This window comes from Eumetopias jubatus, unplaced genomic scaffold (assembly GCF_037043125.1).
Source record: "Eumetopias jubatus isolate StellerSeaLion01/CBP00866 unplaced genomic scaffold, mEumJub1_p1.0 scaffold_2, whole genome shotgun sequence".
Classification (NCBI taxonomy): Eukaryota; Metazoa; Chordata; class Mammalia; order Carnivora; family Otariidae; genus Eumetopias; species Eumetopias jubatus.
In genome coordinates this window covers 60,165,712-60,189,037 of record NW_028274808.1, presented here as the reverse complement: position 1 = coordinate 60,189,037, position 23,326 = coordinate 60,165,712, and the positions used below count along the sequence as shown (strand labels likewise).

At 38.4% G+C, this 23,326-nt stretch overlaps 1 protein-coding gene across 2 annotated transcripts in view; it reads left to right on the top strand.

Annotated features, from left to right (window-relative positions):
* Positions 1-3,753: 3,753 nt before the first annotated feature.
* Positions 3,754-23,326, top strand: part of PALLD (palladin, cytoskeletal associated protein) — a 388,100-nt gene continuing 368,527 nt past the window's right edge. Inside the window, exon 1 of one of the 2 annotated variants that reach the window (XM_088021011.1) lies at positions 3,754-4,679. In XM_088021011.1, the coding sequence (XP_087877137.1) occupies positions 3,769-4,679 (911 nt within the window). In that variant the 5' untranslated portion in view covers positions 3,754-3,768. The remainder of the gene's footprint in view (positions 4,680-23,326) is intronic. The other variant, XM_028104419.2, reaches the window with a different exon arrangement.

Sequence of the window (23,326 nt, the reverse complement as noted above, 5' to 3'; positions counted from 1 at the left end):
TACTTTTGGCCCAAGCATCTCTCTCTTCCTATTTTCATGTCTTCTGGCTTAATGTTGCCTGGTGACTTATATCCTCCCACATTTTAAGAGTTGACCTTGACCTTGACTTCTCCTAAACCATCCTACCATATTTGCTGACTGAAGGGCCAAATGTAGTTAAGGGCTCTCTTCTGGGAGAAACTCATCTGCCTTCTCAGGACAAACTATGAAAGGCTTTGGAATAAGCAATAGGAAACTGGTGTCTTTTCAGTGGAATACTGGGTGGGGTCTGGTAGACCTTCCAGGGTCATCTGATTCTATCGTGGTGTATGCCTTTTCTGTCTTTAAGTAGGCAATTCTATAACTTTGTAAATTGTAAAATCTAATAGCAATGCAAATTATACTTGAACATGAATATACAAATAAATTTTTTCCAGTAGAAATAGTATTTGTTTGTACTCCATAGAAAGGAGTCCAAACATTACATTTTACTGCTCTCTCTATATTAACAGTTTCAAATTTATTAGTAAATTCATTTCAGCATTCTTGATTGTCTGCATATATACTTATATATGTACACATATATTATATTTATGTACATACATATTCATATACTTTAGAGTCTGCTTTGAAATAGTTGTACATCTTACCAGTTTCCTCATTAATTAGTTAAATAAAACCTTGCATGAATGTTTATTATGATACTTGTTATACTTGCCATGATTTTACTGTTTTTTTTTTCTTTTTTGTGGCCAGAAACAAGCTCCAAGCTTTTGACTACCAGTCCCAAGATTTGGCTTCCCACTGAGAACCACAACTACTAGAACACTAGTATGTGGTCTCTCCTTCCACCTTCATAAACTTCCAAGCTCCCACCCACGTTTCTGGATTTTGAGCCTCAATGAGCCTTGACCTTGAGGGAAAGTGGCACACAAACTGAAACAGAATTTTCTACTTCCTGATACTTAAGTTTTGGAGAAGGCTAGGTCAGAAGGTAAAAGCTAATGGGTACTTAGATGAAGGGTATGCAAAAAAACTGAAAATCAGGCTATATATTTTCATATTTAATTTTGCATTTTCTGTATTATATATTCTATACATAATAGTTTCTATGTTTGTGCCCTTTCAAAATCATGTGTTAACTGCCTGTTTCTCATGAACAAAACATACTAAAATATACAAAACACACTGAATACAACATTTCTCCATATATGGGCTAATTTAAAGAATCAGTGAGGAATCAGAATGATTCCATTCTGGAGTACAGACAGGACAAAGGAATTAGAATGTCATGAAGAGGGAGACGGTCACAATACCACTCCAGTGGATTTGTAAAATTTACTAGGAGAATACAGGGTAATATGGTTTAGTAGGTAGGAAAAGACTAGAATGTGGAGAATCTCATAATTCAGGTATAACAGTAATCTTTCTAAGAGGACATCTAAGACGCAAGTACAACTTTCAACTAAAGAAGATGCAGTAGGTTAATATTGAGCTTTAGGGTCTGATTACATATATTCTGTTGAATTGACAGGTTCTATGAATCACTGCATCCTATGTGGTAGTAAGTCCTCGAGGTAGATTTCTGGAACCCCTCAACATAATGCTCTTTGAGATTGGAGACTTGCAGGAGTCAAAAATGCAGGCTGGCTCTTTTTTGGTCATAGGAGAGAAAATGACATTTCACTTAATAGAACAAAATCTCATCACTCTAAGCAGAATCCCTAGATGGGAAACTGGTTCTGGACAAGCAGCCCAATTCTATCCTCATGAGGAACACTGACCTTATGGAGAATGAATTTCTCACTAAGTTTACTCCTGACCCAACCTATAAAGTTGAGTTCCACCACATCCAACAAGCTTCCTTTATTGACTTTTAGACTCAATCTTGAGGCAAGTTTCCCTTCTGAAGTTTTCTAGATCTTCCCTCTACCATTCTATGAACAATATATAGAAAAAGAACAGCATACTTAGAGTAACTGAAGAGTCATTGCCTCATAATATTTGCAGTGGAAATTTCAGCTCCTGCCCAATTGTTTTGCAAGTCATGAAACTGGTGGTGGTATTTCTATATAATGTACATGGAGGGCGCCTGGGTGGCTCAGTCGTTAAGCGTCTGCCCTCGACTCAGGTCGTGATCCCAGGTTCCGGCGATCGAGTCCCACATCGGGCTCCCTGCTCAGCGGGAAGCCTGCTTCTCCCTCTCCCACTCCCCCTGCTTGTGTTCCTGCTCTCACTGTCTCTCTCTGTCAAATAAACAAATAAGAAATCTTTAAAAAAAAAAATGAACATGGAAATGCTGGTGGTATTTCCATATAAATGTCCTGTGCAAGGCACAAAGTTCTCTCACATGTCCTTAAAAGATTTAAGTTAGGTTCTCACAGCAACAAAGCTCTTTTCATTTTCCTTTGACACCCTATCCAAATTTTATATTATTTGTTTAATGTCTTTTCCACCTTCCCGCTTTATAACCCCACATGACTTTTAATTCCTTGAACATAGGGACTATATCCTCAGTCTAGATCAAGAGTCAGCAAACTTTAGCCCCTGGGCCAAATCCATCCCACCACCTGTTTCTGTATGGCCTGCAAACTAACAGTGTTATATATTTTTAATTTAAATATATATATAGGGCGACTCAGTGGTTCAGAAAAAATTTGAAAATTTTTGACATGTAAAACATAAAATTCATATATCAGTGTCCAAAAATAAACTTTTATTGGCACATAGCCATGCTTATTCATTGTATTGTCTATGGCTAGATTCATGCTGCAATGCAAAGTTGAATAGTTACAACAGAGGCAGTACAGCCCACAGAGTCAAAGGTATTTCCATCTGGCCTTTTGTAAAACAGTTTGCCAATCTCCAGTCTAGAAAATGACAATACCTCTAGCACCTGAAACTTAATAAGTGATATTAACTAAGTGTTGAAATAACTGTTGAATGAGTAAATATGAATGCACATGGGTGGACACAAGGGAAAAATGAAATAATGAGATTTTGGGGGCACCTGGGTGGCTCAGTCGTTAAGCGTCTGCCTTCAGCTCAGGTCATGATCCCAGGGTCCTGGGATCGAGCCCCGCATCGGGCTCCCTGCTCAGCGGGAAGCCTGCTTCTCCCTCTCCCACTCCCCCTGCCTGTGTTCCCTCTCTCCCTGTGTCTCTCTCTGTCAAATAAATAAATAGAATCTTTAAAAAAAAAAAAGAAATAATAAGATTTCAAATATTTCATTGAAAACTAAAAATAAATGAGATTTGGAATCAAAATGTATTTGTGATTTAGGGTGGGATAAGCAGAATCAGATTTACTAAAAATATCAATAAGCTTCCAATCTCATAACATTAATGCAATTGAAGCTTTAATGAGGTATGTAGTGGGAGAGGGTACAGAAAAGGAGGCTCTGAGAAGTGCAGAAGGCCCTACCATACTCTTAGTGCCCAGTGCAGATATTTTGTTTGAATTATTCAGTGCTGGTTAGTAAGATACTTAATATTCACTCACAGGGAAAATAGTAAATTAAAATGATAAACAATAAACACAAGTATACTTGATGTTTCTTCCAACTTGAAGAATAGAGAAAAACAATTTTTACAAAAGTTTATTTGTTCACTTTAATGTTTCTCCCAACTTGAAAATTAGTAATTTTATGATAACCGCACACAAACACACCCACCAACTAATGGCAATTCTCTCTATGTTGTCTTTCAGAACACAAGAGGTAAATTGGTTTCCAGTGCCTCTGGACTTCCTGTTGAGAGCAAACAAAAAGTGTATGAAGACTATTGAAATATGTCAGAGACTTCCTCCCATGACTCGTTCTATGATTCCCTATCAGACATGCAGGAAGAAAGCAAGAATGCTGACTTCTTCCCTGAGCTCTCTGCTTTTCTCAGCCAGGAAGAGATAAACAAGAGTCTTGACCTGGCCCGGAGAGCTATAGCCAACTCTGAAACAGAAGATTTTGACTCAGAAAAGGAGATCTCACAGATTTTCAACATTTCTCCTGTATGTGTCTGTGAAAATCCTTCCCATAAGGAGACCAAATTTGGTGAGCCAACCTCCTCAGGAAGACCTCATGATAACAGGCCAACATCTGTCCAACCTCCGCCAGAACAAACTGACCATATCTCTTCACCTGCTTCAAAGAGGAAACCTGCCAAATCACCCCTGCTTGCCAGCCCCAGCTATATCCGGAGCCTCCGAAAGGCTGAAAAACGGGGTGCAAAAACTACCAACACAAGTGTAAAGCCCAAACCAGCATATCAAGGTAAGACTGAACCCCAGAGCCAGCTATGTGACAAGGCAGCTAATTTCATCGAGGAGCTGACATCCATATTTAGAGAAGCAGCAAAGCCAAGAAATAGAAGCCCAAATGGAGAGTCCTCATCGCCAGACAGTGGGTACTTGTCTCCTAAAAATCCACGGTCAGCCCTGATGAGTGCCTCAGCCAGCCAAAGCCCCACTGGAGACCAACAGGAGATGGAAGCTGAGGTCAAGTTACCCGAAGCCAGGCATTGCTACCAGGCAGACCAGGACAAGGCAGTGCCGTGCAATAACATCTCTCACCCACAGCCCCAGAATGCACTCCACTTCCCCTCAGCTCCGCGATTCATCCAGAAGCTTCGGAGCCAAGAAGTGGCAGAAGGAAGTAGAGTTTACTTGGAGTGTAGAGTCACTGGAAACCCAATTCCTCGAGTCAGGTAAGAACTTTTTATTATGAATAGCAAATGATTTGTGTTGACTTTTGGTTTTACTTTAATGTGGGATAAGAGATTTCCTGTAGAGTTAGCCCTCTGGAGCCTGAAGTGGTGTTTTCAAATACCTGCAAGGCAAAAGAGTCCCAGAATTGCAATACTAGTTGTTCTAGTTAACCCTGGGTGCGATGTGTCCATAATCATGAACCATGTGCTACTAAAGAGAAGGCAAAGGACCGGGCAGGCATAGAGGGGTACAAATAGGTTATTAAATAGGACTCTGGAATTAACAGCATCCAAGGAAACTTAAAATGTGCAACTGATTCATTCAAAGTACTGTGAAAGTGTGTGCATCATTTGAATATGAGGTGCTGAAGATGGTTGAAAGTGTGGCTAAAACTGGAAGTTGTATGGCAGTACAGAGATGAAAGGCACAGGTGTGCAGAGGCGAACCACGAGATTAACCCCCAAATACGTACTCTGATCTAAGGCCTGGGCTAAGTGGCCACATTGTCACTTAAAAAAGCACACCTACACACCGTGAATGTGATGCAACCGAGGAAACACAGAAAGATAAACCAAACTGAAAGAAATACAGGTCTGTTGCTTATACACAGGCTCTGGCCACTACAGCATGGGTACAGCAAAAAATGATGATAATAATAATAATTACATGAGTGCATGGTTAGTTGGAGTCAATATACACTTACACCACCATGACCATTCTAATTTCTGGAGTTCTTCCTCAACTGCAGAGTTCACACTTTCTGTGCGAAAAGGTTAAGAGGAGTGACCCAGGAGTCAGACTGCAGGGCTTCCAGTCGTGGCTCCACCTTTTACCAATTGTGTCACGGAGACAAGTTGCTTTGTGACTTAGTTTCTTCATCTGTGAAATGGAAATTAAAATAAAGCCTACCTCATTCTATTTTATGATGACTATGTAAAATACTATGTGAAAAAATAAAACCGTGCCTTGCACCTCGTGACTGCAGCATTAGTACTACCTATTACTTTTATTATTTCTCATTTCTTAATTTTATATGCCAAAATGAAAATAACATTGCAAGCTGGATTATACTATAAAAATAAGCCATACATTCATTTATTTTCGAAGTTTTGCTTTTATTAATGAAGGATGTTTTACCTGGGTTATATAAAGATTAAAGAGTAAATTCAAAATTGTGAAATTTGGCAAAATGGTAAAGTAGACATCGTTGTCTAAAAACTGTAACACTGGTACATTCTTATTAATATAGCATTTCACAAGCCATGAACTTGACCTCTCACCCTACATCCACTAATACACACTTTGCTAGAGTTGGTCTCTTAGTTTGACAGATTATTGCTCACAAACATGAAGTAAGCATTAGCATTACTGGCTAGAAAGCGGTGTAATTAAAAGCAGGGAATTTTTGTTCAAGGCAGCGCCTTAATTCCTCTTGAGTCAGTTTTTACAGTAATTTTGCTATATTTCTTTTAGAAACTGACAGCAGGGGGCAGTAAAAAACTTCTTAATGGGTTCATTTCATAAAGATGTCCTAAATTCTGCATTTATGTATCTTTTCCATAAAGAATTTTTCCTATTATTTTGCCTATGATGGAAATTATATTATGTGATTCTTTTGGACTCTATTTAGATTGTGTTTTTTTTTTAAAGATTTTATTTATTTATTTGACCGAGAGAGATACAGCAAGAGAGGGAACACAAGCAGGGGGAGTGGGAGAGGGAGAAGCAGGCTTCCAGCCGAGCAGGGAGCCCGATACGGGGCTCAATCCCAGGACCCTGGGATCAATACCGGAGCCGAAGGCAGACACCCAACGACTGAGTCACCCAGGCGCCCCTCTATTTAGATTGTTTTTAACCTACTAATCTTGGGAACAAATAATTATCTACGAGTAATGCTTTCACATGTCATTCAAAACAGTTCCACAGGTTCTCATACAACATCTGACTCCACTTATATTTACCTCCAAAATAAGTCCCTTTCAAATGTATTACCATGGCAAGTAAATATACCATACCCTTTCAAAAATGACAAAAGCAATCCATTTAACATTAAAGGATTAATTCAGGTGAGCAGACCATAATTACTACATTAAATTTCACTTAAACATTTAGTAATCTGGGGGACATCAAATTCATGCTTCTGCCTCCTTTCTTTTACTGGGGTTGGGGGAGCATTATTAATTTAGTTAGTAACTACAGAATTATTAACTAGTTTTCTCTTGTCATCTCCTGGTCTACCAAAGTCCATGACCAATGTCCATCAGACATTACAAATTATGCCCTTCTAGAGTAATTAAGTCTTTGATGAAATGTTCCATTGTTTAAAGTTAGCTGGTCATTTTTTTTATCCTTTTGGGGTTTTTGTCTATTTTTTGTTTTGTGTTTTGAAAGGGAAGTGTGCTGGATTTTCTTAATTTCTGTTCCAAAGATCTTGGTACTCTCTTCCATGCATTTGTAGGTATAACAAACGCCTAAGAACACTGAGTTCCTTTTCCACATGAGACATGAGAGTCTAAAGAGATCATCTTCTTTGAAGAAAATTTCATATGAAGAAGAAAGCCTTTAGTAAAATGTACCCTGCACTGGGGCATTTTAGAACCTGGCTTGACTCAGTCAGTACAGGAGACGCTAAACCCAGAGATTGCGCAGACCTCTTGATTACTAGGCTACCTCCTAAGATCCCAGAAGCAGATCTCTAGCAGGATCCATAGAGAGCAAGGAGATGTGAGAGGAACCTGAAGCAAGCAATAAGCAGAGGCCCCAAAGACGCTGACTGATTAGCATAGAGACATTCAGTTATTGAGAAGTCAGCAGCTATAGGGCAGGTGAGTGAGATGTGGTGCAACTGCCAATGGTAAGATCCAGACTTACTTAAATGGCATGCATCACAGGAAAATATGGCAGCAGGTATCAGCATCCAGATACAGGGCCTGAAGCACAGGGAGGAAGTTCTACCCTTCAGGAGTTTAGTTAAGGAAAAGACAAGGCTACCGCTCGAAAGGACAATAGAACAGTGACAGTTCAGGAAATAGAGACTCAGGTATGATTAAATGAGGTGGGATGTTACTGCTGGGTCCAGACGAGGGAAACAAATCATTAGACTGACGAGGCTGGGCTACTAAGCTGCTGGACTGGAGCTTCTTAAATGTGGCCTAAATAGAAACCATTTGGTCTGAGAACCTGGACATAGTGAAACTTAGATATAATGGCCCTTGCTAAAGGCAGGACTGGTGGAAACAGTAGGATCGAAGCCAGGCCAGTCATTTCAAGGCTCTTCTACTTCATTCTCCCACAAATATAACTGGCACAAATACCAGTTATAACCACAAAGAGGACTGAAAAAAAACTGTTTTCCTTCTTTATTCTTACATAGTTCCAACAAAAGAGAGAAAGGCTGATGGAAGAAAGCTTATGTATAGTAATTGAGGTCATATATAATTTAGATACTACTCAAATTACACACAAATTATTTAACAACTTGAATTATTACATTAAATAAAATCAAGTCAGAATTCACAAATTTTTCTGATTATGTCCCAGTGTTTCATATTTCACATGCATTACTTTATAACAGTATAAAAACATGTTCCCTTACATCACTCACCTTGCCTGTTCCCTCAGCTCTCAACTTCTGTGAGTTGGAGAAAAATTCATGAAGAATTTTAGTTCAAATGTACCTCCAGTACTATAAAAATGAGACCTCACATTTTCACTTTATATTTTTAAAAATATTATGGCAACCATATATTTCAAACCATTTAAATATTAGGAAACTAAGAAAACTAGGAAATTATTTGCCAAGGAACAGAAAAATAATTAATTAACGATAGAGACTAGAATATATCAGGTCTTCTGATTCCTGATCAGGTACTGAGTGACTCACGAGAAGATTTAGCCACTGTCACTGCTGTTTTGCTTGTTGTGCATGGCTTACTGACAAGCTCCAGAAATGGAAATGAGCAGAACTACCATCTGGAATTCATATTCCAAATATCTTTAAAGAAAATGGTATCCTGATAATTTCCATAATATTTTTTCTATGTTAAACACACACACAAACACACACACACAGCCATTCACGGTTGTTCTCTTTTTTTTTGCAGTAAGTTAATACTGTCAATCAACATAAGCCAAAAAATGTTTGGGCATGGGGAAAGCAGATATTCTACAACAAGTAACTACAAACAAAATAAATTATTCCCACTTTATGAGAAGAAGTCCAAACCATCCTCATATTCAAACTGTATTGTGAGGTAAATGTGTACATACTCATAAGGGGGAAGAACACTTTTAAACATCCACTTATTGCAATAAAAGTGAATCCAGCAAGAGTCCAAGCATATTTAATATTCTAAGTACAACTACTCATATCTGATCATAAGATGCCTATTGGGTCATCACTATTAGCCTAATAAAGTTTCAATCAATATATGTAATTAAAAGTAATTAAATTCTTTCTTTTTAAAATCAAAACCCAGTGTCTCCGATGCTTCCAATTAGTTTGCATTAGTGAGACTTTGATCATCATCAAAAGCCAAAACAAGAGAATTATCCATATCAAATCCATGCAATGCGGTCTGTAAATTTTCCATCTCCTCAAAAGAAAATAGAAACAAACCACTGATTCACTTTTCTTCCAAAGGGTATCAGTATATCCCGATTATTGACTACTTTGGTTTGGGAAAATATGGCAACAACACCATTAGCCAGTAGGTTATGAACATGTGGTGCTTGTTAGGATCCAGATGGCTTGGGGCACCTGGGTGTTTCAGTCTGTTAAAGTGTCTGCCTTCAGCTCAGGTCATGATCCCAGGATCCAAGGATGGATCCCCACGTCATTGGGCTCCTGCTCAGTGGGGAGTCTGCTTCTCCCTCTCCCTTTGCCCCTCCCCCCGTTTGTGCATTCTCTCTTTCTCTCTCTCTCCCAAATTAAAAAAAAAAAAAAAGATCCAGATGGCTTAGTTCCAGAGTATTGTTTGTTTTTGTTAAAGAATATTGTCACAATGCAACACCAGATAATACCATTAGATTATCAGTATGAAAAATTGACCATACAGGTATTGTTACAGCAACATGAAATGTAATTAGGTACAAATAATTTGGGGAACAATTTTGTGATACACAGTAAAGTTGAAGGTGTACATACCCTGAACTTTTATGTAATAACCAATTGCCTACTGGACATCTCTACTTGGATATCTAATAGGTTTATCAAATTTAATATATCCAAGACTGAACTGCTGGTTCTCCTCTCCTCCAAAAACCTCTTTCTAAATCTTTTCCACGTCAACAAGTGACAATCCTCCTTCCAGCTGTTCAAGGGAAAAACCTTGAAGTCATCCTTGGCTCCTCTTTTTCTCACATCTCGCATCATCCAATCCATCCAACAAATCCAGCTGGCTCGAACTTTAATATATCTAGAACCTGACCACTTCATACCACCTCCACTAATCAGGCTTTCATCATTGGCTGGGCCAAGCTACCATCATCTTCCCCTGGGATATTTGCACTACCTTCCTAATCTGTCTCCTAGTTTCCATCCTTGCTCATTACACTCTATATTGCACCTAGCATGATTCTTTTTAATGAAATTGTGATCACAACACAACACAAAGCTCTCCAGTACCTTCTATCTTATTCAGAGTAAAATCTGTAGGCCCTATAAACATTAATAAGGCACCATCTCTCTGATGCTCTACTATGCTCCTGTTTGGTCCATTTCAGCCATAATGGTGTTCTTGCTGCACTCTAACATGCCAGGTGTATTCCTGTCTCAGGCCTGTATACATGCGGTTCCCCCTATGTAAAGTGCTGTTCCCCCTATGTAAAGTGCTCTTCCCCCAGATATAGGCAGGATTAGATCCTTCATCTCCTTAATCTCTCTCCTTAAATGTCACCTTCAGAGTGTGGCCTTCCATAACTCCTCAGTGTAAAAGAACAGGTCCTCCCCACCTTACTCTCTATTCCAGTCATTTTGTTTTTCTCCACAGAACTTATCCGATACACTCTGCATTTTACTTGTTTAATTTTTTTCATTGTCTGTCTTCCTAAGTAGAATATAAAACCCTTGAATATAGGGGCTGCCATCTGGTTCTTGTTGTGTCCCTAGAGCCTAGAATGGTGCCTGGCACATAAAAAGTGCTCAATAAATATGAATTAAATAAATAAATGAATGAATTTCACTCCTAACTATATATCTGGAAGGAACTTTTGCTCCTGTGTACAAGGATACATATATAAGAACGTTCATAGCAGCATTGTTTCAAAATACTGTAAAGAACGTAAATATTTGTCAAAAAGAAAATGGGGGGTGCCTGGGTGGCTCAGTCATTGAGCATCTGCCTTCAGCTCAGGTCATGATCCCGGCGTCCAGGGATCGAACCCCGCATCGGGCTCCCTGCTCAGCAGGGAGCCTGCTTCTCCCTCTCCCTCTGCCACTCCCCCCGCTTGTGTTCCCTCTCTCGCTGTCTCTCTCTCTCTCTGTCAAATAAATAAAATCTTGAAAAAAAAAAAGAAAAGAAAATGGATACCTCTTCGACATAGTGATTTTATTGCCTTAGGATATATATCCAGAGTGGGATTGCTGGATCATAGGGTAGTTCTATTTTTAATTTTTTGAGGAACCTCTATACTATTTTCCATAGTGGCTGCACCAACTTACATTCCCACCAACATGTACAAGGGTTCCCTTTCTCCACATCCTCAGCAGTGCTCATTAGCTCTTGTCTTTTTGATAATAGCTATTTTAAAACAACCTATGTGTCCATTGTCTACATATGAATAAAGAAAATGTGGCATGTATATACAAGGGAATATTGTTCAACCATAAAAAAGAAGGAAATCCTGCCACTTACAACAACATGGATGGAACTTGAGGGCATTTTCCTAAATGAAATAAGCCAGAGAAAGACAAACATTGTATGATCTCATTTATATGTTGAATCTTAAAAAAGGCAAACTCACAGAAACAGAGCGTAAAATGGTAGTTTCCAGGGTCTGGGGGGTTGGGGAAATGGGGAGATGTTGGTCAAAGGATACAAACTTCCAGTTACAAGTGAATAAGTTCTAGGGAACGGATGTATATCGTGGTAATTACAGTGAGCAATACTGTATTGTATACTTCAAAATTGCTAAGAGAGGGCACCTGGGTGGCTCAGTCGTTAAGCGTCTGCCTTCGGCTCAGGTCATGATCCCAGGGTCCTGGGATCGAGCCCTACATTGGGCTCCCTGCTCAGCGGGAAGCCTGCTTCTCCCTCTCCCACTCCCCCTGCTTGTGTTCCTGCTCTCGCTGTCTCTCTCTGTCAAATAAATAAGTAAAATCTTTAAAAAAAAAAAACATTCAAAACTGCTAAGAGAATAGATCTTAAGTGTTCTTACTATACACAAAAAAAAACTTGTAATTATGTGAGATGATGGATATGTTAACTAATTTTATTGTGTTAATCATTTCACAATATATAGATGTATCAAATCATCACATTGCACACTTCAAACTTACACAGAGTTATATGTCAGTTATGTCTCAATAAGGCTGAAAAAAGGGAAAGAAAACGGATAAGTTGTGATTTATATTCATACAAGGAATGAACTAGAGTTTCATGAATCAGTATGTCTGAAACTCACAAACATAACAGCAATCTAAAAAAAAGTTGCAAAACCATGCATACAGACTGCGTGAATAAATTTATCCATATGAAGTTAAAATTGCAAAACAGTCCTATTTCAGGCTTAAGGATATGATAAAAGTATAGAAAAATGCAGGGGAATGACAAATACTAAATTCCAGACAGCAGTCACTGTAGAGATAAAGAAGAATGTGATTAGTAAGGGGTACACAGAGGGCATGCACTGTGCTTGCAACATTTCATATCTTAAGATGGGTAGTGGAGACACAGATGTAAAATAACACTAATTTTATACTCATTGAAAAGTAATGACTTTTTATTTTACTCTACTATCCCAGTTATGTATTTGGTATATTCCGCAGCAATGTTTCCAATGAATGGCATGATTTATTCTATAAACACCATTTGGAAAATGGGTGTAAGCAATGCAAATCGGATAAATTGGTTCTTAGGTATTTGCCCTCATGAGTTGTAAGTTAATTTTCTGAGTTGCCTTAGTTATGTTTTAGAGCTTTAAAAAAATTTCTCATTTTAAATTTATGGTGTTCTTAATAGAATGGTATATGTACTCAGTCTTCTGCCAAAGATCTTTTATGGTGTAGTCTACCCAATTTATTGACTGTGGAGGATAGAAAAATGTGTTTATGAGTCTCTCATTCCTAGGACAAAATGCCTGCATTTAGACACACACATGCATACACACGTGGCACCTTTTTAGAAGTAGTGAAAATCTGAAGATGAGTAAGAGTTGCATATTGTCATCTCACCAACCCAAATACCTCCCCTATATCATCATATTTGGTAAATAGGAGGAAGCAAAATGGGGCAGAATCCAAAGGAAACAATACCAATTAATGTTATAAGTTCCTGTTTTTCTTAATCTTTTATCACTTCCTTTGATTTATTTCCTTTTTTATTATTATGTTCAATTAGCCAGCATATAGTATTTTTTTCTTTTTCTGTACATTTGCATTGACTTGAAAAACTAAGTCTGTTGTATTTTACAGAGGATAATAAGTGTTCCCTAGGACATCAAATTACCATTGAACTAGAAACCAAAGGAAATTAAACAACAGAGTGGCAGCTTTATTTTCACTGAAATGAAGAAATAGCCTTACCTCTGATTCCCCCTCACACGTGCTTTCTGTGGGTTAATAAATTAAGGTGATATGACCTATCAGGCTATTTTTGTCCTGTTTCCTATCCTTTCCAATCTTTCTCAAGCCCTGTTTCCATACAATATCTACCCACTTACAATTCCCACATGAAAAATGACCTCTACCTCTACAGTGCTTTAACTGCCAAAGGACCATCGTTAATGTGAACATTGAATCTGTTTCTGTAGACCAGTGAGTGAAATGGGATAACTCCATATCAGTGAACCCTGAAAACTTTGCCTCTGTTTTGGGGAGTTGCTGCTTAATGATTTGAACACTACAGAGTGACAGCAACTGCCCTATCATCTGTTCTTGGTCAACCCATGACACCGCGATGCTGCACTAGGTCAGTTCCACTATACATAATGCTGCTCAGATGGATAGCTCAATGAAACAAGAAGCAAACTGATATTCAAGGCAAACATGGAGTATTACTAGAGTTAGGAATTTGAATCGGTTCTAACAGTCATTGGTATATAGCCATGAAGCAGCAGCCGCCAAATCGTAGCATCTGTTCTGAAGACCTGATTCCATCATTTCAATTTACATCTCCATGGCCAAGTGTCGGGACTTAATAAGAACACCAATCAATAAACAAACTTCAACATAAATTTTCCTAGGAAATAAAGGTGGTCAGAGAATCCCTTTAGAATTAAAAAATATGCTTGTGCATTACAAAAAAAAAAAGATGCTTATAGAACAAACAGCAAAAGGATTTAGTGACTGACCATACAGAATCTGAAGCAAGAGTGTGAATCTTGCCTCTATCACATATCAGTCCAGTCACTTTGGCAAGTTATTTCACCTTTCTGTGCCTCAGTTTCCTTGTTGGTAAAATGAGAATAATAAAACTATCTACCTCTACTGTTGTTATGAGTGTTAAGTCAATTAACACAAGGAAAGAGTTTAGAACTTTGCTAGCACATAGTAATAGCTTAATAAATATTAAGATATTATTTTTATAAAGTGTTCACCTTTATTGTTTATTGTCATTGATTTGGTATAGGCTCCCTATACTCTACCTTCTCAAAAATCTTTGAATCTGTTCCTTTTCTTTAAAATCTTCATGCTACAACTCTCTTTTGTACTGCTAAGTATTCCCAATGGTATAGGGTTTATAGGGAGGGAACCGTTGAGCTTTATAGGCTAAACATAATTTATAAGGAATACAATATATCTCTAAAGGTGTTTCTGATCCTGTTTGGATAGTGAGTCTTAGATTTGTATCTCAAGGTCAGAATCAATACCCAGGCTGCCATGGAGTGCTGGGGATATTGTCCTCTGGTCTCTGTCTATTGTCATTGTCTAGTAACTTTTACCTCACTTGGCCTTCTGTTCCTTCGCGGTCTCAGGGGATGGGATCAAAGCCAAAGATTTTCTTTCCATTTCTAGCCCCCCTCCTACAACTAATGATCTCCCCATCCTCTCTTCCTAAACCTTAAAGCTGTGAAGGTCAGCCTTATTGTGGACTACTGACTACTTGGAAAGCCTTCTAAAAATCAAGTCTCTGACTATTGTTTTCTTGCTGCTTTTTAAATTGTTTAGCAATTTTCCTGAATTAACTTCATGGCTCCTTGTTAAATATTTGCTAAAGCCAATTGAAAGTGTTTCCCCAACACTTTAACCACTCCCTGTTTTTATATTCCAATAATTTCAGCAGGAAGAAAACTCTAAAAATAATTGGAGTAACAAATGCAGGCTTTTCCCCCAGCTAGATAAATTGGCTTTGATTTTGTATTTTCTTCCTACTAAGTATTATACCATACAGCAAAGCTCTCAAAAGGAAAAGAATGTGCCTTTTGGAAGTTTAATTTACTATTATGCAAACTACTGTGAAATAGTTGTTTTGAAAGAATTTGACTCTGAAGTTTGGGATGGATCCTTTCACAGTCAAAACTACTCAATGTCTCAAGTTTTTTCTGTTGCATAGTTGCTTAAAGAACTTCTTGACATGTTTCTTCATTTGCCTTGGGGCAGTGCCGCATCATGGATCACTGAACCTGTTTAGGAGTAATTACAACAATTCAAGAACTCCACTTTGATGGTGCATTCTTTTGAGGGTTAAAAGGAGTTACTTTATAAATACAACTGTAGCAAATAAAATTATAAGTCTGAAACTTGATGCAGTTTACTATGCTGACCCAGATGCAATATTTTCTACCAGTTGATGTGTTCAAGTGATGTGTAGCAATAGAACTGATTCTTTCCTATTTAATTTTAATTCCTTTGAGCCAAGAAATAAGGTCATATTTAATATCTGCTGGAATAGGAGTAAAGTGCTAGTCACGTGAGCACTGATAGTGAAACCCAATCAAAAGCCTGTCCTGGCAGAAACATTACTAATTCCAAGTGGAAACTTTGTTCTCTTGATCATGAGTTCTAACAGTGAAGTCTAGTTCTATATAATAGCATAGGGGAAATTAGGCCACAGAAGCAAGTTTCCAATCAGGTTATATGGTCCACATGCAGGCTAAAAAACTTAAATAAAAATACCCTAGGGAATAGAATTTTTTTTTCCTAAGATGGCAGCTCTTAACCTTGGTTGCTGGAATTGGGTAAGTATTTTCTAATGGAAAAATAGAAAACATGTCTGGTGAAAAGGATTTCCAAGTATTGGAGAAGAATCTTTGAAGAAGGAGGAGGAGGAGGGTAAGGAGAGGGGGGAGGAAGAGAAAGATGAAAATGGGAAGAAAGAAGGAAGGAAGTAGGGATGGAGAGAAAGAAAATTTACATTTGGAGTTAATTTGTTCTTTCTTTAAAAGCCAGAGAGATCTTCAAAATCACTTTTGCCATCATATTCTACATCCAAGTTTAAGATTACAAACACACACATACACATACACTTTTTTTTTTTTTTTAAGTAGGCTTCACACCCAGCATGGAGCCCAATGCAGGGCTTGGACTCATGACCCTGAGATCAAGATCTGAGCTGAGATCAAGAGTCGTACACCTAACCAACTGAGCCACCCAGGTGCCCCAGCAAACATTTATGTCTTAATGAAAAAAGATATTACTTGAAACCTTGAAAGATGGTCGATACACAGCGTAGTCAATGAGTTAAGCATAGGACTTTTCCCATATACTTCTACATATAATTTACAAACATTTATATATTAATGAAACAAGATGTTACTTGAAAGACTCATTATATACAGTGTAGTAAAAAAAAAATCATTTTTACCATCACAGAAGTTATCACAGGCCAATTTCATTAGCAGAGAATATTCCAATTGTGCTTATACATATAGAGGGCAATAGATATATATAGTTGATGAACGCTAGGGAGAGAAGATAGAAAATATTTGTTTCAGTTTTGGATTTTGAACCACCACACACAAAGATTAAGAATTTTCTACATCATTGGAGCACCTGGGTAGCTCAATTGGTTAAGCGTCTGACTCTTGATTTCAGCTCAGATCATGATCTCAGGGTCATGAGTTCAAGCCCCACATTGGGCTCCGTGCTGGGCATGGAGCCTACTTAAAAAAAAAAAAATGCAAGAATTTTCAGCATTGTTATATGAATTTGATTACAATGAAGGAAAAACCATGGACCAATAAGCTTTCTAGAATAATAATATTGAAAATGTATTATTCACAAATAAGAGGATTTGGTTAAGGGTAAGGACTTAGTGAGGCCTAGTCACTCCTGTTTAGAGGCTTTGTCATGCCCTCATGAGGAGACTTTTAAAGTTAACACCAGAAACTTACTATAGCATTCAACTACATCAGACATGTCTGTGCAGTCATTGTGCAGAATTACATATGCCAGTAGATTGCAGAAACCTTATGTTATAATATTTCCATTCTTCTCAAACTCTTTGTTAATCGTTCTAAAGTCACAATAATTTCTCTTTTCCTTAGAGCTACAGAAATTGAAACCTCATTACTGTTGTTGTCATTCTCCTAGTAATGATAATAGATATTGGGGTGCCCGGGTGGCTCAGTCAGTTGAGCATCTGACTCCTGATTTTGGCTCAGGTCATGATCTCAGGGTGGTGAGATCAGGCCGTGTGGGGCTCCATGTTGGGCAGGGAGCCTACTTGGGATTTTCTCTCTCACCCTCCCTCTGCCCCTCCCACCCCCCACGTGCTCAATCTCTCTCTCTCTCTAAAAAATAATAATAGTAATAATAATAATAGATATAATAATACTGATAGCCAACATTTCTTGAGTACTTAGCACATGCCAGACATTCTTTTCATATATAAACTCACTATTCCTACAAGGTAGATCCTACCATATTTCTTGGGTACTAAGACATATATTTTGTCACATTTTAACATGTCTATAATCAGAATGCATCTTGCAGAAGAGAGCATTTTACAATCACTACCAGACTGTAGTCATGATATGTTTGCCTGTACACACACAAATTTGGTCAGAACTGTTTATTTTGTCACTTTAATTGAAGTATTTGCCTTTTGGCATACTGGTTTTTTTTCTTTCTTAATGGCTCATAAAATAATGGTGTCTTTTTTTTTTTTAAGATTTTATTTATTTGACAGAGAGACACAGCGAGAGAGAGAACACAAGCAGGGGGAGTGGGAGAGGGAGAAGCAGGCTTCCTGCCAAGCAGGGAGCCTGATGCGGGGCTCGATCCCAGGACCCTGGGATCATGACCTGAGACAAAGGCAGACGCTTAACGACTGAGCCACCCAGGCGCCCCAAATAATGGTGTCTTATAATGAGTGGCATATTAAGCTCAGTGAGCTATAATATTACCATCTCCATTTTAGAAACAAGAAACAAAAGTCTAAATAGCTTATGAAAATTGTCCAATTGCCCAGTTTTTACTTTTTTACCATTACACTACACTGTCCAAAAAATGAGAGTGGAACACACAGTCCTTCTTATAGAATGGTGCCCCAACAAAGTTTGGGTGAGCCCCAGCTTACCATTAGAAACACCTAACACAGTAATCATTTCTTGAAAAGCCAGATATCCATGAATTGCTTCCTTCCATTGCTCCAGATGGAAAACTTGGAAAAGAAAGGAGGCATGACCAATGATTTCCTGGTCCTCATGAGAAAACCTTCCTTTGTGTATACTTCTAGCCACTCTGTAGTGTCACTGTGAGGGAGACTCAGTATCTTGATTAGTAGGAACGATCTCCATTGCTTCAGCTTGTGAGGCCATGGGTTATAAGTTCTATCAAAGCCAGTTGGCCAAGGCCTTTCTCTTTCTCTCGTGAACAGTAATACGGAACAGAACAGAACAGATATGATTTGTAATCCGGTGTGGTACTCTTTAATTCTTAAGGGTAGTGGCTAGCATTTTAATTAAGAATGTGTTGGCATATGTTGGCCAGAATCCTGATATATGGAGTCATTCTGTGCTCCGAGAACAAGGACAAATTATCACTGCCTGAAATAAAGAAGGAACGGGCCCCAACAACCCCAACAACATGTTAGCTCAACTGGTTTCTGATAGACCTTTTCTACAAAAGGCCATTGTAAAATACAATACAATAAGGTAATTTTTTTACAGAATAAATAGCTTCAACTTTGAACAGGCAGCAATTAAGAGGGAAGTATCAGTATTGAAGAAATCAAATGGACATTTAGACCATATATAGGATGAGTGTTGTTATAGCATTAAAAGTCAATGTGCACATCAAAATGACAGATATTCCTCAGCTCACCATAAAATTCCTCAGGGGCCATGTGGTGTGGTGATTATAGAGGGGTGGGTGTTATGTGTGTTATCAGGGGAGTTCCCTAGGAAAGCACCATCTTACCTTGGGGGGGTCAGTTCCATTTATAGGAAATATGTGTACACACACAGTTCCACAAATATCTTGACCAATTCATTTCTATCTTAGGCCCTAATATTTGGGAAAAAATTTTTAATTGGAGGGAATATGTTTTAAGTACCCATTTGTTTAACTATTATTTAGTGGAACTTGCCAATGTGCTTCCCTCAAATTAGAGATGCCATCACTTTCTGCTAAATAGCAGATAGTCCACAGAAAAACAAGTAAAGTCACTCTAGTATGAGACTTGTGTTTGGATTATATTTTTTTTTTCCCAATTCCTAACAGGCCAATGCAAGTAGAATGATGAATCCATTAACAAGGTGTGTCTATCCTACTCCAAATCAAAGTAACTTTACTACCACTGTATAATAGATAATGTATACCTGTAACTTACATTGCCAATTAAAAACTTTCACACTTACCTAGTCCCTTTCATCTGTTAATCTTAAATTCTTAACAGTTATTCATCTAGGATACTATGTAAAATGGCTTTAGCTCTTTGGAATTTAAAGGTGTGTCTTCTAACAAGACCTAGAAGCAGCCCGTTGCCTTCCAGCACAGAGTTCAGCTTCCCACACATACCTCAAGAGCTCACAAAGCCATATTTTTCTCAGGACCCAAGACTAGCTCTTAGCCTCCTCCAACTCAGAATGCATGATGTGGTCTCGGCAGTTTCTTGACTCCACAGGGTCATCCTCAAGTCCTCAACTGCCCATGTGTGTTTCTTTTCTTCTTTTGATGGTTTTCTGGCTTTGGCATTTTGACAAATCAGAAAAAGATCAAACCCAGCCCAAACCTGTCTTTCATTACAGTTTGCTCTAGTTAAAATGTTAAATTTTCTCACTTCCATGGAATTAAAGGAAATTATGACCCAAACTTAAAAGCTGGGTTCATCTTCTCTCTCACTCCTATACACAACTGCAAATAACTCCTTTTTCACTTTCCTCACCTAATGTATCCTTTGCCCTGTTGCCTCACCTTCGTCTAGGTGGACTGCTCACCCCTCAGGTGGATTTATAGAAACACAACTTAGTTTGCCTTCCAGCAGTCACAAAAAATGCCATACTTGCACTAATCACCTCTACTTAATGTCCACGGGATAATGGGTGACAACTATTAGAAACTACCTGAGGCTGTTGGCATGTATTTCTCAAACCCTCACCTGCATGACTATGTTTGGTCAGTCAAACACAGTAAGCAGATCTTAGACATACCACTGGTTAGTTGGGTATGTAGGATTACTAACTGCAAAAGTTGGCTATTTGGCAGACTTCCTAATTGTTCATGGTTTATGTATTTGAAGTGGTGCTTTATGTATTTAATGGGGCATAACAAACCACTCCAAAACTTAGTGACTTAAAACAACAATCTATTATTTCCTTCCACTCACTAGTCTATCTGAAAAGTGGCTACCACAGGTGTACTCTCAGGCATTTTTTTGTGTGTCTATTATCCTGAACTGAGTAAACTCTAATGAGAGTACAGAACATAGCATACTGTGGGGGAAGGGTGAGGAGGGTGGTTGGTACCCCAGGGTTACAGTTTGAATTAGGACTCAAGATTGGAGGTAGGAAGAGGAGTCCAGATTTGGTAAGGAGGAAGTGCCCAGCATAAGAATCAGGAGTGCCATTAAGAATTGTTCTCTGCCCTTGGAGCCCAGACTGCCTTCTTCAGTCATGCAGTCTGCAGCACAGTACGAACACAAGGGTGCGACCCAGAGGAAGAAGGAGAGCAGAACATCGCGCAGTTAAAAAAGGCATGGCCTCCTCAGACTCTCACTGGACTCCTTACCCAGATATAGATGGAAAAGCCATAGGTAGTTTTCCCCTCCAAAAAATTGAACTTCTAAATTGCTGTGTTGAAGTTACATCTGCTTTATGAAAACTTGAGAATGATCATTTAATATAAAAAAATGTTTTGAGATGTTTCATTTTCAGAAATCATCTAAGATCTAGTTCAACCACAGCTTCTCTAGTGGGAGGTCTTAGGGGACAGTAGAAGACACAAAATCAAATAATGGAGGTGCAATTTTAAATCAAATAATTACATACAAAATTATTGAGTGTTGATATTTTTGTTTTTCAAAATAAAAATGAGATTAAGTAAGTGAAAATAATGTTTAAAGAAATATGTACTTTCTTCACCTAAAATATTGCCTTAAATGTTTATTTTGGTTTTAATGAAAACTTCAAGCCGATTTTATGTTTTTCAATCAGGTTTCCCACCTGTCTAGATGGCATGCATTTTTTTTTTTTAGATTTTTTTTTTTTTTATTTGACAGAGACAGATAGCGAGAGAGGGAACACAAGCAGGGAGAGTGGGAAAGGGAGAAGCAGGCTTCCAGCTGAGCAGGGAACCCAATGCGAGGCTCGATCCCAGGACCCCGGGATCATGACCCGAGCTGAAGGCAGACGCTTAACGACTGAGCCACCCAGGCGCCCCTAGATGGCATGCATTTTAACAATATTTTATTTCATCAATTTCCTGTGGTCCTCAGGTTCTGTGTAAGAATTAACTATACTGCAAAGAATTGGGAAAAATCCTTGATGACAATTTATTCTCTGGAATAGTAAATGTATATAATTTGACAGAAACAGAGTAGCAATAGCTAACTCTAATTTATTCACTGTAATTGGCAACAAAAGAAGATAGTTAATTAAGATCTCAAAGACTGGAAGTCCAGTATTTTAATCAATAATCTCAGCCTTCTTACTAAATAAAATATTTCATTGCAAGTAGGTCCTCTGCCCTTTTAGTCCCATATTGTCATTGAATGTCTATTGCATGAATTTGAAATATATTGTTTATGTGATGAACATTTATGGAATACTCCCTGAGGGCAAAGCTCTGTCAGGTGTCAGGGTACCACAGTTTGGTCTATCACTTCAGTAAACCCAGAATCTGGGGAGGAAGACAGACAATGCAGAGATGTAATTGGAAGTTTCTGCCTCTCAAGATACAGATATAATTGTCTTCTACTCTTGCCAGGTTTATGGTCTGTGAAAGTGTAAAAGGTACTCTAGATTTCTTCCATTTCCTTCCTCACCAACTGGGCTCCTGTTTCTGCACATGCTGCTTCTGTGATGCACTGAGTGGACTCAGATGTGAAAATTCAGCATCTCTTTAAGTCCCACGTTTAAAATGTTTTCATTCACATTCATTAGCCTAATAAAACTTCACAGAAAATGGTGTGAAAGGAGACAGGTGAGCAATCACAGGAATGTCCAAAATATATATAAGGGAGCTAAAGAGGGTAGATCATCTGGCAAGCTTACTGTCATCTTAAGACATTCATGTTCACCAGTAACCGTCAGTGACCACCAGGCCGGGTCCCTCTCCCCATCTTGCTCTCACCTCTCTCCCTAGTCATCTCCACTTCTCAACCTTCCCTTCTCTTCGGCATTGCAATAGAAGCTCCAAATTATTTTTCCTCTACTAGACAGGGCAATGTTCCCCTCCTCTGAAGTCTTGGCATCATCTAGCACCTAGATATTTTCAACAGAGAATTTTCTCCCTGGAAATTCTTGTGCAAACTATAAATCAAATTTTTATTTTTTAAAATTTTTTATTGTTATGTTAATCACCATACATTACATCATTAGCTTTTGATGTAGGGTTCCATGATTCATTGTGTGTGCATAACACCCAGTGCTCCATTTAGTACGTGCCCTCTTTAATACCCATCACCAGGCTAACCCATCCCCCCACCCCCCTCCCCTCTAGAACCCTCAGTTTGTTTTTCAGAGTCCATCGTCTCTCATGGTCCATCTCCCCCTCCAACTTACTCCCCTTCATTCTTCTCCTCCTGCTATCTTCTTCTTTTTTTTTTCTTAACATATATTGCATTATTTGTTTCAGAGATACAGATCTGTGATTCAACAGTCTTGCACAATTCACAGTGCTCACCATAGCACATACCCTCCCCAATGTCTATCACCCAGCCACCCCCTCCCTCCCACCCATAAATCAGATTTTTAAATTTTTCTCTCTTATCACATATTCTAATTTAATGCAAAGGAAAACAATACATTATATTATTAGTGATTGCTTATAGAAGTGAAATTTATAGTGGGTGCCTGGGTGGCTCAGTTGGTTAAGCACCTGCCT